The 18,326-nt window shown below is 39.1% G+C and overlaps 1 protein-coding gene across 3 annotated transcripts in view; it reads right to left on the bottom strand.

Moving 5' to 3' along the window:
* The window catches only part of WDR7 (WD repeat domain 7), a 350,409-nt gene that overhangs the window by 237,943 nt on the left and 94,140 nt on the right, over positions 1-18,326 (bottom strand). For all 3 annotated transcript variants that reach the window (XM_055559425.1, XM_055559426.1, XM_055559427.1), the window contains exons 15-16: positions 10,539-11,308; positions 8,864-8,952 (exon numbers count right to left, since the gene is read on the bottom strand). In XM_055559425.1, coding sequence (XP_055415400.1) covers positions 8,864-8,952; positions 10,539-11,308 — 859 coding nt within the window. The remainder of the gene's footprint in view (positions 1-8,863; positions 8,953-10,538; positions 11,309-18,326) is intronic.

The following is an 18,326-nucleotide window of genomic DNA, read 5'->3' as shown; positions in this document are numbered from 1 at the left end:
TCCCAGGCAAGAATACTGGAGTGGGTTGCCATTTCCTCCTCCAGGGGATCTTCCCCACCCAGGGACTGAACCCATGTTTTACCACTGAGCCACCTGGGAAGCCAGAAGAAAACATGAAAAAATTAGAAATGAGAAAATAGAGTCAATTACCATGTACTTTATAAAAAGGCCTTCCATACTGGGTATGCTATCTAATATAGAGATCTTAGAGCAACATCTGCCTTTTTATAAACTTCTCTTATGTCTACACTTCTATCTTCAGTAGACAGGAGTTCTCGTCATCTTTTAAATCAATATGAAGCATTAGGATAAATCATTAATCAAACACCATAAGGAAAAAAAAAAGGATATCCTTAAAACACTGTAAAAGAGCACAAATAGCTGAAGGCTCCAAGAGAACACAGAGCTCCAGGCAGTAGAAAGGAGAAGGACCTAAAGCGAATGAGTAACCAACCCAAGATGATACTCAGACAGTCACGCGTCAAGGCAAAACACAAAAGTGCTGATGTCTGAAACATACAGTGACATAGCCTTTAGATCACCACTGGATTACAGCAGAATGGGAGTAAGTTCAGACGGAGGGGTACTTTTACGTTGGCATACAACTTCAACCAGAGTCAAAAACAAAATAAAGCAACCTTCTGTAAAAGGTCTCCTTCATTACTAACATCCAAAATAAATAAATGAGCAAGACAGAAACCAAGCAGAGAGAGTTCATTATAGTGAAAGATAAAATTATAACATAAACACTAACTTGAATTAGATATATGAAGGCTATTAAAATTTTCTTTCATTTAATTAACATAATCAGTGCCTATCCCATGCCAGGTACTGGCCTAAGCTTATAAAAACTTATAAAGATTAGACCAAGATGTTGCTCTCAAAGTAGTCAGAGTCTGGAGGAAAAGCAAATAAGCAGTCAACTAAAGTCATATATGTAGATCTCCTGCAGCACATATAAACTCCCTGAAGGTGGGGATCTCGTGTCAACCCTTACAGCCTCAGCTCCCAGTGACTGACACATTGACTCCAGAAGGATAAGGAGTAGGTATCTACAGATTCATTCATTCAACAAATATTTACTGAACTCTTTTTATGTACGAGCCACTGTGCGAGGCACTTGTGATAGATAAATCATTGAACAAAAAATAAAAAATGTCCCTGACCTCTGAGCTTCCAAAGCAGACCCAAGTTAAGAGATTCTGCAACTAAACTGTAGCTGCAGCACTTTTTTAAAAGGTACATATGTTTAAACACCAAGTTTTAAGGGTTTCACAGGTCAGTTCGTTAGCCTAATACATAATATTTACTCCAAGGTTTTTGCTGTAGATGCTGGAAAAGGATGGTAACTATTGATTATAACTAAACAACTACCTGTTCTAAGTTTAGAAAACCTAAATTGAACACACTTCTGAAAAATAAAATTGCAAACAATGTACCATAACTTTAAATCTTGTTGTTTGTTTTAGTTTTTTAATTAATTTGGCTGCATCAGGTCTTAGTTGCAGCATGCGGGCTTATCTGGGATCTTCCTGGACCAGGATCAACCCCATGTCGATCCCTGAATTGTAAGGCAGATTCTTTTACACTGAGCAACCAGGGAAGTCTGAGCATAACTTTAAACCTTTAAGTTGCCTACACTTGCCTCTACTCCTACCCCTGAGCATAAAGAAAGGGTCACAGTCGAGATGAGCACTAGAGACACAGACCAGAGACTTCTGCCATGAGATTACTGAGTTGATAAAGAGAAGTACAATGTGTCAGAACACAGAAAAGCCTAAAGCCACGGGCAGATTCAGGAAGGTGTGACCCTGAACAAAAATTCAGTTGTTTGACATCTCTGATCCCTTTCTCAAGTGAGATGTTTCATAAACTGCAAAATCAAGTATCTAATAAATACTGTATCAAAAAGTACATGACTGTCAGTAAAGGTTAATTATTGGAAAACACTGAATTAATAAGCAAACTGCTAGACAAGATAAACCTTTTGTGAAGACATTATTTGCCCATGACATACCCTGATACTATTTATGAGAAATTAGGTTAGCAAAACTCTTTATATCATCTTTATTCTCAGACCCAAATTCCCAGCTAAAGCCTTTATTCCATATAGATAATTTTGGAGCTGAACAAGTATTAAGCAACATAAAGTAACAGTTTATCAAGAAGAAGCATATTCCTGTTTGCAATCCAACTTGAAAACAGTGTGAGTCAGTGTGGCTACAGGAGGAGTCAGGGGAAAAAAAAAAAAAACATAAGGAAAGAGGAAAAATGTTGAAAAGAAAACCAAAGTAAAAGGAGTCAGAGTAGAATGATGAGACTATATAAAACTCTGCTGAAGAGCAGTCAAAGAATCAAAGCCCTTTATCTCTACCACCACTTTGTAATATATATTGGTTATTTATGTTCATGGGTTATCTTCCAGAGGGACACAAACTATTCAAGACAATATACATCAGTTTTATCTCTCTAATCACAAAATACAGTTGTTTGGGGAAAAAAGTGCCTAACAAATATTTATTAAAAAAATATTACATTTCAATATTCAAATAGAAAGTGAGTTTGTTTTATAATGCCATCCTAAAGTATTTTACGATGCAACTTTCAGTACAGATTGTTAACCTCCATTTACCTTAAAAGACAACCCATCTGTGCTACTCCAAATGGAAATTTCTAAATCAATCATCTTAACTAAATGCTGTAAAAAAGACAATTTTTAGTATCTTCTTCACAAAACTTTAGTTCTTCTCTCAAAACTCAAGACTCTTCTGAGAGGAGCAACATGAAAGCATTCCAACTTCAAAATCCTCATACTATCCAGGTGGGTAAATTCAATACCACAATGTGGAAAAGTATATAAAATGCATCATTAAGCAAAAGAAGTAACAATTTGAAAGGTTTATGCACCCAATAAAGAGAGCTTCAAAATATATCAAGCAAAACCTGATAGAAATGCAAGGAGGAATAAACAAATCCACAACTGCCACAGACTTCAATACCTTATTTGAAGAACAGAGTCAAGTAGACAGAAAAATCAGCTAATGTATGCTCAACTTGAACACTCTCAAACAACGTGACCTGACATTTTTATGGAACACCCCACCCAGCGGAGCAGAACACACAGTGTTCCGAAGCGCAGGCAGCACACTGACCGAGTGAGGCCGGAATTAGGGCCATAAAGCGAGCCGTAATAGTCAAAGAATTCAAACCACACCAAGTAAGTTATCTGACCGTAAATTAGAAATCAAGAGCAGAAAGATCTTTGGAAAGTTCCCAAATGTTCATAAATTTAACAATAAATTACCCATGGATAAAAGTGAAAAAAAAAAAAAGAAAACTTAAAAGGAAAACATACCAAAATATGTGCAACACATCTAAAGTTGTACTTAGAGGTAAATTAATAGTGCTGGCTGCCTGTATTAGAAAAGAAGAAAAGTTTTGTATCAATAACCTCAGGCTCTACTTAAACTAAAAATTACAAGCAAATTTAAAGCAAAAGAAATAATAGCAAGCAAAGCAAAAACAAATGAAATAAAAAACAATAAAAACTGAAGAACCAAAAGCTGATTAAGAACTATAAAACTGCTAAGTTACTAGACAGACTAATCAGGGAGAAAAAGAGAAAAAAACACACATTATGAATAATAGAGGATGCCATTTCAAATCCTACAGATATGACATTGAAAGGAAAATAAGAGAATGTTAAATAACTTTTGGCCAATAAATTTGACACAAACCTCCTACGTTAGAACCAGACAAAGAACAACGGATGGTTCAAAACTGGGAAAGGAGTATGTCAAGGCTGTATGTTGTCACCCTGCTTACTTAACTTATATGCAGAGTGCATCATGCAAGACGCCAGGCTGGATGACTCACAAACTGGAATCAAGATTGACAGGAAAAATATCCACAATCTCAGATATGCAGATAATACCACTCTACTGGCAGAAAGTGAAGAGGAACTAAAGAGCCTCTTGATGAAGGTTGAAAGAGGAGAGTGAAAAAGCTGGCTTAAAACTCAACATTCAAAAAACTAAGATCATGGCATCTGGTCCCATCACTTGATGGCAAATAGATGAGGAAAAGTGGAAACCGTGGCAGACTATTTCTTGGGCTCCAAAATCACCGTGGACAGTGACTGCAGCCATGAAATTAAAAGACACTTGCTCCTTGGAAGAAAAGCTATGACAAACCTAGACAGCTACTAAAAAGCACAGACCTCACTTTGCTGCCAAGTCCGTCTAGTCAAGGCTATGGTATTTCCAGTGGCCATGTATGGACACGAGAGTTGGACCATAAAGAAGGCTGAGCGCTCAAGAATTGATGCTTTCAAAATGTGGTGCTGGAGAAGACTCTTGAGAGTCCCCTGGACAGCAAGGAAATGAAACCAGTCCATCCTAAAGCAAATCAACCTTGAATATTCATTGGAAGGACTGCTGCTGAAACTGAAGCTCCAATACTTTGACCACCTGATGTGAAGAGCCAATTCATTGGAAAAACCCTGATGCTGGGAAAGATTGAGGGCAGGAAGAGAAGGAGGTGACAGAGGTTGAGATGGTTGGATGGCATCACCAAATCAGTGGAGATGAATTTGAGTAAACTCCAGGAGATGATGAAGGACAGGGAAGCCTGGCATGCTCTAGTTCATGGGCTAGCAAAGAGTCCGACACGACTTAGTGACTGAACAACAACAATCATCAAAGTTCACCCAAGATAAATTTTTAAAAAATCCTAAATAGCTCTAGGCACTTAAATTTGTAGTTAAGAATCTTTCCATAAAGAAAACTTTATGCCTACATAGTTTCACTGGTAAAATAGATCAAAGAAGTTAAAAAAAAAAAACAACACACAATAGTATCGGTTTTACACATGCCCATCCCCCCCAAAATAAACCAGCAAAGCAAAGAGGATAATATCCTATGTTATTCTGTGAGATCAGCACTATACTGTTACCAAAACTGAAGAAATAATTATTGAAATGAAAACTCTAGACCCCAACTCTAGACCTCATGACCATTAACATAAAAACTCGTAACAAAATTTTAGCAAATTATATTCAATAATCTATAAAAAGCATAATTCATCATGACCAAGTGTGACCTTCCCCAGGATTTCAAGGTTTTTTAAAAACTCAGAAGTCAATGTTTTTGTACTTATTAAGAAAATAAAAGAGAAAGTTCATTTGATAATTTCAACAAATACAGAAAAATCATGTGAAAAAATCTAACATTCATTCATAATTTTAAAATCTCTGCAAACTAGGAATGGGAGGGAACTATTCAGCTCAACTAAGAAAAACTTTACAGCTAACATCATACTTAACAGTCAAAGACTTAATGTTTCATCCCGAAGATTGGGAATGAAGCAAGGATGTCCGTTCTACTTCAACATCTTTATGTTAACCCGTGAGATAAAGTAAGAAAAATAAAATGCATACCAATTAAAAACAAAATTTTCTTTATTACAGATGACATGATTTCTGGCATACATTCTAAAGGAATAAGGGCTGAAAAATCAGTAAATAATCATCATTTTTAAAAAGTTTTTAAAATTAGTAATAACTAGGGCATCCCTGGTTAATCAGTGGTGAAGAATCTGCCTTGCAACGCAGTGGACACTGGTTCAATCCCTGGTCCAGGAGGATCCCACATGCCATGGAGTAACTAACTAAGCCTGTGCACCACAACTACGGAGCCTGTGCTCTAGAGCCTGGGAGCCGAAACTTCTGAGCCCACATTACACAACTGAAGCCCACGCGCCTGCAGCTCATGCTCCTAACAAGAGCAGCCACCGCGGTGAGAAGCCCCCGCAGCGCCACTAGGGGGCAGCCCCCGCGCCACAAGCAGAGAAAAGTCTTCATGCCTCCGTGAGGACTCCAAAAATAAGCAAATGAATAATAATAAATAAAATAATAATAATAAATAATAAAAAAGTGAGGACATCCAAAAATAATCAAATATATAATAAAAAAAGAACCCAACATACACTGGTGATAAATACTTAGCAAAGGAATAGTAGAGCTAATTTTTTAAGCTATCTATAAAAGCATATAGGAAGTATCATAATTATGGAAGCTTAAAAGTTCTCCCTTTGATACTGGGAATAAAGAAGTTGTTCCGTGTGATTTTCCATGTGATCAAAAGAACCTACAGAAATTACTACCTTAATAGGTTGAATTTTTCAAGACGGTTTGATACATGGTCAATATACAAAAACCAACTGCATTTCTGTATCAGAGGGACAGAAAACGAAGAAATTTATTATCAGTTACAAAAATATTTTTAAAATCTAATACCTAGGAATAAATCTAACAAAAGAAATATAAGACCTCTACATAGAAAACTATATACAAGAGTTATGATAGCTGAATAAAACCTAAATAAATATAGAGATGTATCGAGTTGATGGATTAAAGGAGTGAATCCCATTAAGATAATAATTCTCCTATAAAATCATCTACAAATTCAATAAAACTGAAGTTAAAATAGGTCTTTGTGACAACAATAAAAAGGTTCTAAAGTTTATACTGAAATTCAAAGGGACAAGAACAGCCAAGATATTCTTTAAGAAGAACAGGAAAGAAGATGATCTATTAAATATTGTCTTATTATGGAGCCACTGTAATTAAGGCACAAAGATACACAAACAAACCTACGTGCTCAAACTGCTCAGGAACAAAGCACGTATACAAGCACACCTTGTTATGACAAGGACGGCGCTGCGAGCAGTGGGAAGGGCCGTCTCTGTAGGAAACCGTGCTGCACAAGTTCAGGATCATAATGGAAGTAAAACCAAAACAGGACCCCTTGCTTCACATAATACACAAAATTAAAGTCTAGGCAGATTGTAGATCTAAATGAGAATGGCAAAGTAAGACAGTTTCTAAAAGAAAACAGAGAAGAATATCCTCATATGAGAGTAGGAATATCAGGGCAATTTCTTAAAATACACAAAAACAGTAACCAGGAATGAAAAGCAGTGATATACCAGATACACCAGCCACATCAAATGGCTCACGTGAAAACACGGGAAATACTAAGCACTGACTAGGGCAGCTCACCAGCTGCGTATGAGGGTCTCATTTCATGGATCCACACCCAACCTAACACGGTATTTTCCATCTTTTCCCCCTTAGCTGGTTTGATGGATGCATATTAGTCTTTCATAGCAAAAGATGTTAGCATTATCTACAATTAAAGCTGAAGATAAATATATGCAGAAATTCCACTTACAGTTACAGATGCAACAGACAAACTTACTAAGGTTCAAATACAAGAATGTTCATAGCAGAATTATTTATCAAAACCAAACGCTGGATATAATCCAAATGTCTACTGACCAAAAAAATGGATGAAAGAGTTGTGTTCTATTCATTCATCAGAAAACTATCCAGCAATAAAACAATGAAAATAAACAAAATATAGTCACATGCAAAAACACTGACAAATCTCACAAAAGTAGCCAAACACAGAAGAATACAAACTCCATGATGACTGAATTCATGTAAAATTCAAAACACAGGCAAAACTAAACCACAGTGTTTAGGGATTTGAACTTAGGTTGTACAACCATAATGGAACGCAAGTAAGTAATTCCGTTACAAGTCAAGACAGTAGTTACCTCTGGAAGAGGAAGGTACACTGATGGGGGGAGCATGGAGGCGGTTTCTGGAGTGCTGGTAATGTTGTTTCTTGTCCAAGGATGAAGTTACAAGGGTGTCTGGTTTGTGAAACTCACTGGGCTGCATATTTATGTCTTGGGCACTTTTCTGTGTGCATTTTGCACATACACAAGTATAAAAAGCTGTCTAATTAAAACTCTTACAGAACAATATAAACTATTATGAAATGAGCATAAAGGTTTGATGAGAGAAAGGGGAGTGTGAGGGGTGACCTCGTGGGGCTGGAAGTAATGGGCTGCAGTAGCAAAGGAGTTGGGGAGCTTATGTTCCATAATGCGAAGCCAGCACACAGTGCCCAGGGCTAAAAACCAAACACGCCGCTTAAGGGTGTCAGAGTAAGCGCGAACAGTCGGCTAAGAGGCAAGAGGGCTTGTTCCAGGGAGGAGTAAAGTTGCAGATGTGAAGTTGGAGGCCTGTTCACCTAACTTGCAGAACGATCACTGACTCTCTAAAACTTTAAAAAAAATCCTACAAAGTCACCATTACAAGCAGAAACTTCACAGTCCCATCTCTTGCTCACTTTTTCACTTCTACCACATTCTATGAGAGACGGCATTAACCTTTAACCTAAAGGAAATTTCTCTAAGCAGAACTGATTCTTCCCCCCACCCACCAACTCTGATGAGCTCACTTGTGAGTCTTAAAATAAATATAAAAGAAAATAAAGGAAGAAAAACTCAATCTTTCTTGTAACCCATAATGAAAAATAAAGCTACAGACAAAAGTTAAAGTTAATAATGATTAAAAAAAAAGAGGAAGAATTTCCATTGTGGATTATAATGCATGAGCTACCGGCAAAGGACAGAAGAATAGCTATAGTAGGGAAATATGAATGTAAACGTTTGTAATGTAGTTAAAAAATAGGTGTATAACTTATAGACTCAAGATACACACAATTAAGGCACTAGCATTGTCAAGTTAAGGTGCCCCTAATGCATAAAAATTAGGCCGAAGACAGTACAATAAAATTATGTGAAATACGTTCATTTATCAATTTCTAAATAAATCTGATTTATTTTTAACTGACATCTTAATTATCCATATTTACATCTGGAATATAACAACTTTTCTTTCTTTAACAATCTGAGACAAACAAAATGTTATGATTATACATTAGCTATGCCTCCTCAGTTTCTAGAGCTGAAATGTCATGTCAATTACTTAAATTAGATTTAATTTTACCTTGTTTAATTTGTCCTTGCACAATATGACTGGAAGTTGGAGGGGAACCCCTTGCCTTAGGAAGGTCTGGGGTGCTTGGTCTAGGTGGCCTTTAAAAAGAAGAAGAAAATACATGTATATACACACATTCATAGTTTCATAATTCCAGAGCCATTCAAAACATTAAGCTTCCTAGTTCCAAATGAATTGCAATAGAAATACATACAGAACCTTTCAATTTGCTGTACCAAAAAGAGAGGGTTTTCGTTGTTTTTTTTTTTTTTTGCTTTGTACCTATTAACATTTTCCATTTCAGATTTTAATACAGAAATTAAATGATTAGCAAATAGCAAGTAAAACTTTTACATCTACAGTTTATGCTTTAAACTAGTTTTAGAAATATTTAATCTACTACCACTGACAGATAATATGATAATTAGCCCTTCATTTTTCAATATTATTATGCTGATATTTCAGCCCACTCTGTATCATTGGTTCAAATGAATTTATGGAACAATATATTGAGTTCCATAATTACCATATGTAAAATAGTCGGCCAATGGGAATTCGCTGTATGACTCAGGGAACTCAAACCAAGGCTCTGTAACAATCTAGAGGGGTGGGGTGGGGAGGGAGGTGGAGGGAGGTTCAGGAGCGAGGGGACATGTGTGTACCTGTGGCTGATTCATGTTGATGTTTGGCGGAAACCAACACAATACTGTAAAGCAATTATCCTTCAATTTAAAATAAATAAATGAAAATATATACAAATTTCAAATAATTCAGCCCTAAAGTCTGAAAAAGGCAATAAGGCATTAAGAAATCTTGGTCTCCACGGCCGCCTGTTCCCTTTTGAATTCTGGTTCTACCACTTACTACTTGTGTGACCTTGGACAAGTGACTTCTCCTCCATGTCCCAGCTCTATCATCTGAAAACAAAAGGATAATAAAAGTACCCACCTTATAGGGTTAAGAGCATTAAGGAAGTACCACTTGTAAAGTGCTCACAACAGAGCCAGACACTAGGGAAGTGCCACGTTAGTAGTTGTTAAATTAAAAAAAAAAAATTCTATATGTGGTCAACTCTCAATAAAGTATAATAAAACCAGAATTTAAAAAGTTGTCTTCGTGACTTCTGGAAAATAAGAAATACTAATTCAGGCTAAGTATTCTAGAAATATTAAAAGAATACTCTTCCGCATTTAAAAAAGTTGTTTTCTCTTTTCCCATTGAGAAATTCTGACTATACTTCACAAAATTTCTGAAACCAATCACTGAACACTTACCATTCATTACACATGGGTCACAATAAAGAGAAGCATTTTAACCAAATGTACATCTTGAATTAAATGTCAGTGCCAACTACAGGTAGATATAATCCAAGATGATATTTACTGAAGATAGTCTATAAGTTATCTGTTAAAGCTGAACTCTGACCTACTCTTTCATTCCAGTATTTTTTTAAGATAGCTACTAAGTATGTCTGAGTACAGATAGAACTGTACAGTTTGATTATATTTTAAGCCATGCGTGTTGTAGTTAAAATTTAAAGGAGAAACACTGAGATGACACAAAAATGCGAAGGCGTGTAGAGTTCCCCCTCACCGCATAAAAGGTAATAAGATGTGATAAAAAGAAAACAGGTTTCTTTTTTTTCTGCATCATAAGGATAAAAATCAAGCTATCAAGGTCACACCTGGTAGGGCCCTTCTTCATATGATCACCAATAAAAGTTGCATTGGTCATACTCATCAAGGTGTTTGCCAAAGATATGACAGACAGGAGATGCTGCGTGGTGACGGCCCGGGACAAGCCGTAGGTCCCCTTCCCGACGCCCTCGGTGGCCGCCAGCCTCCTTCCCACTTCGGCTTTCCCACGGGACAGTTTACAAGCCGCCTGGTTATAACCCGGAAGCATCAGGGACATGTGACCCCCTCGCGATAAGAGGCCAAAGGACACCGTGCAGTGGGGTTTCAGCATCCCCAGGCGGTCGAGGCACACTTCGTCCAGAACCTCATTCAAGCCCCAGGCGTGGAGGCAGGACATGAACAACTTGGCGGTGTCCATCGTCAGGTTATACTCCAGCAGCGTCAGCGGCTTGGACTTGCTGGCCCGATACTCGGGGTCACTGTCTTCCCGCCTCTGCCGCACCGCCTCTTCATCCTCGTCTTCGTCATCCAGGAGGTGCTCCTTTATGTTCTCTTTGATGGTTTCCTTCACTTGTTGGAACAGGACTGCTGCTCGTTTTCCGGTTAGAAAAGAGCCCCCTTTGTCTGAACTGCCAGGTGCTTTCTGCAGATTCTCTGGGGAAATAAGCGTCGCGTTCGGCCTAGAGGCTTCTTCAGTCAAGAGTTGAATAATCAGCGCTTCCACATCAAAGAAGAGCACGTGTATGTCCGGGTCTGTTAAGTTTGTCTTTATTGCTTGAACCATCAGGGAATTATGCGAATATTTAGGTAAATTTCCCTGTAACAGATATTTTGAAAAGATGGTTATAATTCAAAGTATTTCATGTCATGCCTTCATTAATGAACAATACATAGTTGAAGGAATTTAGATGCTTATTAAGCTGTTTTTTTTGGTACCTGTATCATTAAAAGGAACAAGGCAGCTGTGTCAATCAGCAGCACGTAAAAGATAGGAACTTAAAATTAGAAGAACACCAAGCTGAAATAATTATAAAATTGTCAGTTTTTTTAAAAGAAATGAAATTGTATTATTGAAGCAGGGAGTCTTTCTACTCATAGAGCAGGTTAAAAATTGTTTCAATAACTTGAATGCAAATTATACGTCTGAGAATAAGCGACTACTGTTCCAGCCGGAAAGCATAATCCATTCATCACGACTAGTATCCTTTTAGTCGCTGCACCAAATTCCTGTTTTACTTTACCTTCAATCTCTCCCCGTTTGTGGATTCTTTTCCCTCAATAGAGAACTATGTTCAAGCCTACTTGCAGTCTTCAAAAGTGCTATTGATTTACCATGTTCCTTCTTCTATTTCTTTCCCAGTCTACTGCCCCTTTTAGCCAAATGTAAGGCAAGTAGCAGATTAACCCAATGGAAACTCTTTTGTCCCTCTCCTCATTGATCTCTTTGCATATCACTGACTGTACTCATTATTTCTGACATTGTTGATTTTGCAAAGAGAAAGTATAAAAAGAGATTCCCAGAGAATACCTTCTTGCTGAAACTTCTAATTCTGACCACTCAGTTAGAGGCCTTGAACACTCATTCTTTCTCCCACAATAGAACTATCCCCTATTTGTAATGGCTCCTAATTTCCACCATCAGCCACACCAGCTCCTGAAGGAGTTTCAATCGTGTTTTTCCCACTGCTTTTACCTGGATGTCCCACAGAGCCTTATATTTAATATGTCCTAACCTCCACCCTCCCACTAAACCTGCTGCACCTCCCAAGTCACAGGTGGAGAACCATTCTCCTCTGTCGCCCCCAGCACCACCACCACATCCAGACCCTTCTTTTCTCTCTTCCAAAACGGATTCACCGCCCTTTGTCTCTCCTCACTCCCATCCAATCTCTGCCGAGCCACAACACTTCCTTCTGAAAAGCAAATCTAATCATGTCAGTCTCCTGCCAAAAAACTGCCCCATTATCATGGGTTATTAAGAGAAATGAAAAATACAAAATTAAAAAACTAAATCAAAATATAGGTGAATGTATCTGATCTCAAGATGAGAAAGGACTTGCCACACAGACCTAAATTTCAAATTCACTACTAGAAAAATTGAAGGCAAGTAAGAAATAGGAATAAAAATGCGCCACAAATAAGACTGATAAAGTTACAATCTATATAAAAACATGAGTGCCAAAATAAAAGGGAAAGATATCATAAAGGTCAAGGACAATTCACAATAAAAGACACAAATAGCCAAGGAATAAAAGGGAAAACTGACTCAAACTAGCTGTCGAGGAAATAACAGTTAAAAAACCACAAGATACCATTTATAAAATTAACAAACAGTAAACACACAAAAAATTGCTTAGCCAGGAGTACAATGAAAGTCAAACCCACACACTGCAGGCAGGCAGGACTTTCAACAGCAGCCCTTTCAGCGGAATAGGGGCGTATGAGCCCTTGACACTGCTTGACCTGTACATTTATTTCTAGAACCCTATCCTAAATAGTCAGAAATACAAGGATTTATGTGCAAAGATGTTTGGTGAAACAGTGCCCATTATTGTAGATTGAAGACAACCTAAATAATCTAGCAATAAGGAAATAAATAATTTAAGCATAATCATACAATAAATACTGTAATCAAGACAAATCATGCTTCCTTGGCACATTTAACCACATGGCAAAATGCCCATATTCCAATTTTAAGTGAGATAAGATTACACATGAGCACACACGTACACACACACACACACACGCTATATAACAGAGTTAAAATTCTGATTTCATTTCTTTAATGCCCAAGTATGTATTTGAGCATGGTGAGAAACACTGGAAAGACATACATGAAAATGTTCCTATTACTTTTTGTGATGCAATTGTATCAGATCTACATTTTCTTCCTATTTCTATATATTTCTTACATTGTCTATAATCAATATGCATTTTCATAAATAGAAAATACAGTTCTTGGATAAAATGCTAAATCCTTAAGCACAACATTCAAGGTCCATTACAACTCAATGCCAAGGACTTTCCCGCTTTAACAGACAGGTTCCAGCACCATAACCACTCTCCCTCACCCACTGATCCCCTTCCTTCTTTACCCAAAATACTCTTCTTGGCTCCACTCCAACCCCTTCTCTTCCATCAAGATCCTAATTCTCCCAGGGTAAGTTAATCCACAGTGAACCCAGTTCCCATAACATTTTTGATACACATCACAAACCTGTACGCCTTGGCTGTATTGATATAATTAGCTATTTTATGTATTTACATGTTCCTGTTCTCTATAGGAACTATGTCTTACTCATCGTGTGCAATCCCACGCCTACTGGAGTACCTGGCAAAATAAACAAACATTATAAAAATCTTTGTAAAACTGTTTTAAGTTGCTAGTCAACTCTTCTATCACAGCATCACACTAACCCCCTTTACATGGTCTCTCTTCTATCTCAGTCCTCCTCCCACCTAACTACGTTCCTTTCATGCTTAAGAGGCTTCAACAGCATTTTATAACCCAGGGATAAAACCTTTGCAAAGCAAAGACTTCTTTGCAAAGCACAAAACAGCCTCCAAAACAGATGGCTGCCTACTCCTCCAATTTCATCTCTAACTGCTGCTGCTGCTAAGTTGCTTCAGTCGTGTCTGACTCTGTGCGACCCCATAAACGGCAGCCTACCAGGCTCCCCCATCCCTGGGATTCTCCAGGCAAGAACACTGGAGTGGGCTGCCATTACCTTCTCCAATGCATGAAAGTGAAAAGTGAAAGTGAAGTCGCTCAGTCGAGTCCGACTCTTCGCGACCCATGGACTGCAGCCCACCAGGCTCCTCCGCCCATGGGATTCTCCAGGCAAGAGTACTGGAGTGGGGTGCCATTGCCTTCTCCTCATCTCTAACTAGAACCCTACAATCTTCCACTGAAACCAAATTAAGCCACCTGTGCCTTCCAGAACCACACAGCCAAGGCATTCGTGCCTCTGCGTGGCTCATGCCAGGATGGCACCCCTTTCTCATTCTCACTGCTGCCACTCAAGCCATACTTCTGCTCACCCTTCAAGAAGCAGCTCAAGTGGCTGTTCTTTCAAAATTTATTTCCAGAATTATCACTAATTCTGCTCACTTTGTATAAACCTCTGCTCTGAACTGAACACATGGTGTTTAAAGGAAGGTAGAAAATAAATATCATTTCCATACTATAGCTTAAGAACCTAAGGTGCATAAGTAGTACGATAAATTTCCACTACACAAAATATGAAGAAAAAAAAAAAGAAGATTTTTTGAATTCCATCCCAGTATTTCATTCATTTATGCCGCATTCATCTATGTTCGTGCAAGGCTCTAAGGATACAAAGATAACTAACAAATAATGACATGACTATGCAGTATGAGTGGTGTTACAAATAAAGGACAGTGGAAGGTGCGATAAGAAAAACAAAGTACTGAGTCCACCCCGGGTGTCAGGGGCTCCTCGCCAAAGGGCAGAAAAGCGAGAAGGGACGAAGGCCGGAGAAGCACAGGAGGGTGCTGGTGTTGGTGACCAGGGCCAAAAACGCAAGGTGTGGCCCGCTGAGAGCAGACAGGACCACACTGAGGCTTCTGAACGTTCCCGTGCAGGCTCAGGAGCCACTAAAGCAGCGCTTCGCTGAGAACATCAGGGATGCTTGCTAAAGTACGGGCTCTGGGGCCGGGTATCGGACCTGAATCCGTGTCTCTTGGAATGGAACAGAATCTGCCTAATGAAAACCCAAGATGACTTTCTACAGTAAAGCACAACAAAAAGAGAAAGAGAAAATGAAGTCGCTCAGTTGTGTCTGACTCTTCGCGACCCCATGGACTGTAGCCCATCAGGCTCCTCCATCCATGGGATTTTCCAGGCAAGAGTACTGGAGTGGGGTTGCCACTTCCTTCTCCAGGGGATCTTCCCGATCCAGGGATCAAACGCGGGTCTCCTGCACTGCAGGCAGACCCTTGACTATGAGCCACCAAGGAAGCCCAAAGTATGAGAACTATTACCTAAAGACTTTAATAAGGGGAGTAACATGATCAAATTTAATTTTATAACTATTCATCTACCAGCAATGTTGGCTGAAAAGAATAGATCCAGGTCATGAATACAAGCTTGAAGGAAACAGAAGCCACCCAGATGAGAGGAGACAGAAATATGCAATCGCACCAGGATTAGAAGACAGACAGAAAGTTATGACCAACCTAGATAGCATATTCAAAAGCAGAGACATTACTTTGCCAACAAAGGTCTGTCTAATCAAGGCTATGGTTTTTCCTGTGGTCATGTATGGATATGAGAGTTGGACTGTGAAGAAGGCTGAGCGCCGAAGAATTGATGCTTTTGAACTGTGGTGTTGGAGAAGACTCTTGAGAGTCCCTTGGATTGCAAGGAGATCCAACTAGTCCATTCTGAAGGAGATCAGTCCTGGGATTTCCTTGGAAGGAATGATGCTGAAGCTGAAACTCCAGTACTTTGGCCACCTCATGCGAAGAGTTGACTCATTGGAAAAGACTCTGATGCTGGGAGGGACTTGGGGCAGGAGGCGAAGGGGACGACAGAGGATGAGATGGCTGGATGGCATCACGGACTCCATGGACGTGAGTCTGAGTGAACTCCGGGAGTTGGTGATGGACAGGGAGGCCTGGCGTGCTGCGATTCATGGGGTTGCAAAGAGTCGGACACGACTGAGCGACTGAACTGATCTGATCTGATCTGGGCTGACAGACGCATACGTTACTGTCTTATTTCTTGCCCCACTTTGGTATTTGTTTTTTCATACACTGACTGTGTGACGTCAAACACTGCGCTTAATGCTGTGCACCTGCTGACACTAGCTGGCCTGAATGAGACGTTAAATTATACATTTATAATAAAAACACTATACCTAAAGTATCACTGATATCAAAACTATTAACAAGGAGAGCTAGAACATACCAAGCTGTTGCTATAACCTGGGCACTGTGCTGGGCCTTAGGGCCGGTTATGTCACAGCAAAATGTATTTTATATCAATATTATGTAGACAGATGTGGCACGAGGTTTGAGGGAATAACAACATTAGGTAAAACACAGTACTTTAGTAAATACTGTCTTTCCAGTTAAAAAATCTACAAAATTATTTTAGGAGAAAGAGAAACCATTACTACCAGAGAGGAAAAAAAAAAAAATTTTAAATCAAGCATGCTCGGTAATTCTTGAAGCAGCAAGAGCTGCCTGAATGAGGACACAAGGTCGTCTTTGAAGCTCCCTCCTCTGATGCCAACCACACGCACCCCTCTCAGCACCCGGGACCTGCCCAGGTGCCGCCTCTCTCTGGGAGGTGTGCCAGCAGACAGCCTGTGTGCTCAGACAGCTGAGAGGTTATCTGGGATCTGGCACCCTGGTATCTGGGCCTGATTGTGTGCGACTCCTCTCATCAACCTCTTGGTCCTACTGATTGTATCATTGTAGCAAAAACTGTATCTAATGGCAATCCACAGTCAGAAAAAGAGAGGGAAAGAGAAAGAAGGCAAACAATGAAAGCAGATGAGAACAGAGCGAGACAGGAGGAAAGGAGAGCAGACAAAGGCTCAAGCCCGCATCCTGCAGATGAACTACAACTTCTAACATCACCAAGTCCCGCGTATGACCTGTAACACCTGACCATGGATTTCACTGACTAGCAAAGTCTTATTACAACAAAATATAGACACAAGAGAAGTTGTGAGGGTAAGATTTTAGCTACATGTACACATTGCTATCCCTCATAGCTCAGTCGGTAAAGAATCTGCCTGCAATGCAGGAGACCTGGGTTCGATCCCTGGGTTGGGAAGATCCCCTGCAGTAGGGCATGGCAACCCACTCCAGTATTCTTGCCTGGAGAATCCCATGGACAGAGGAGCCTAGCAGGCTACAGTTCACAGATCGCAAGAGTTGGACACAACTTAGTGACTAAACCACCACCACCACACACTGCTATATTTAAAATAGACAACCAACAAGGACTTACTATATAGCACAGAGAACTCAGCTCAAGGTTGCCTGGCGGCCTGGATGAGACTGGAGTTTGGGGGAGAATGGATACGTGTGTATCTGTGGCTGAATCCCTTTACTGTTCACCTGAAACTATCTCAACATTGTTAATTGGCTATAGTCTAATAACAAAATAAAAAGTTTCTTAAAAAAAAATTAGCTACATGCATGAAGATGGCAGAGTTGATCACTGGCATGTCTGATATCCAGTATATTACACTAAGATTAGCTAAAGAGGGAGAATGGCATTGAAACATGTAAAATATCATGTATGAAATGAGTTGCCAGTCCAGGTTCGATGCACGATACTGGATGCTTGGGGCTGGTGCACTGGGACGACCCAGAGGGATGGAATGGGGAGGGAGGAGGGAGGAGGGTTCAGGATGGAGAACACATGTATACCTGTGGCGGATTCATTTTGATATTTGGCAAAACTAATACAGTTATGTAAAGTTTAAAAATAAAATAAAATTAAAAAAAAAAAAAAAAAAAGATTAGCTAAAGAAAAATAAACAAAAACATCTACCAAACTCCAAGGACCTTTTGGCTTAATCATAAGATATACAACATATAGAGACAACTAACTCATTCAATCATCTTACATTCTTAACAATTTCAAGAACAGGCCAACTGATCCTAGAAATTCTTTAACAGGAATATTAGTGCGTTTGCTCTGTCATCTTTATTAAAGAACATCTGAAATGTGTGCTCACAAACTCATTTTTGCATTATCATGGAAGAAGATTAAATTCAACTCAGCAAATATTTGCAGAATGCCCATTTTCTACAACATGCTTGAGAGGGAAAAAAAAAAAAAGCCTCTGTAC

This window comes from Bubalus kerabau, chromosome 21 (assembly GCF_029407905.1).
Source record: "Bubalus kerabau isolate K-KA32 ecotype Philippines breed swamp buffalo chromosome 21, PCC_UOA_SB_1v2, whole genome shotgun sequence".
NCBI lineage: Eukaryota > Metazoa > Chordata > Mammalia > Artiodactyla > Bovidae > Bubalus > Bubalus kerabau.
Note: the sequence above shows the minus strand (reverse complement) of the source record. Positions and strands in the feature narration are given on the sequence as shown.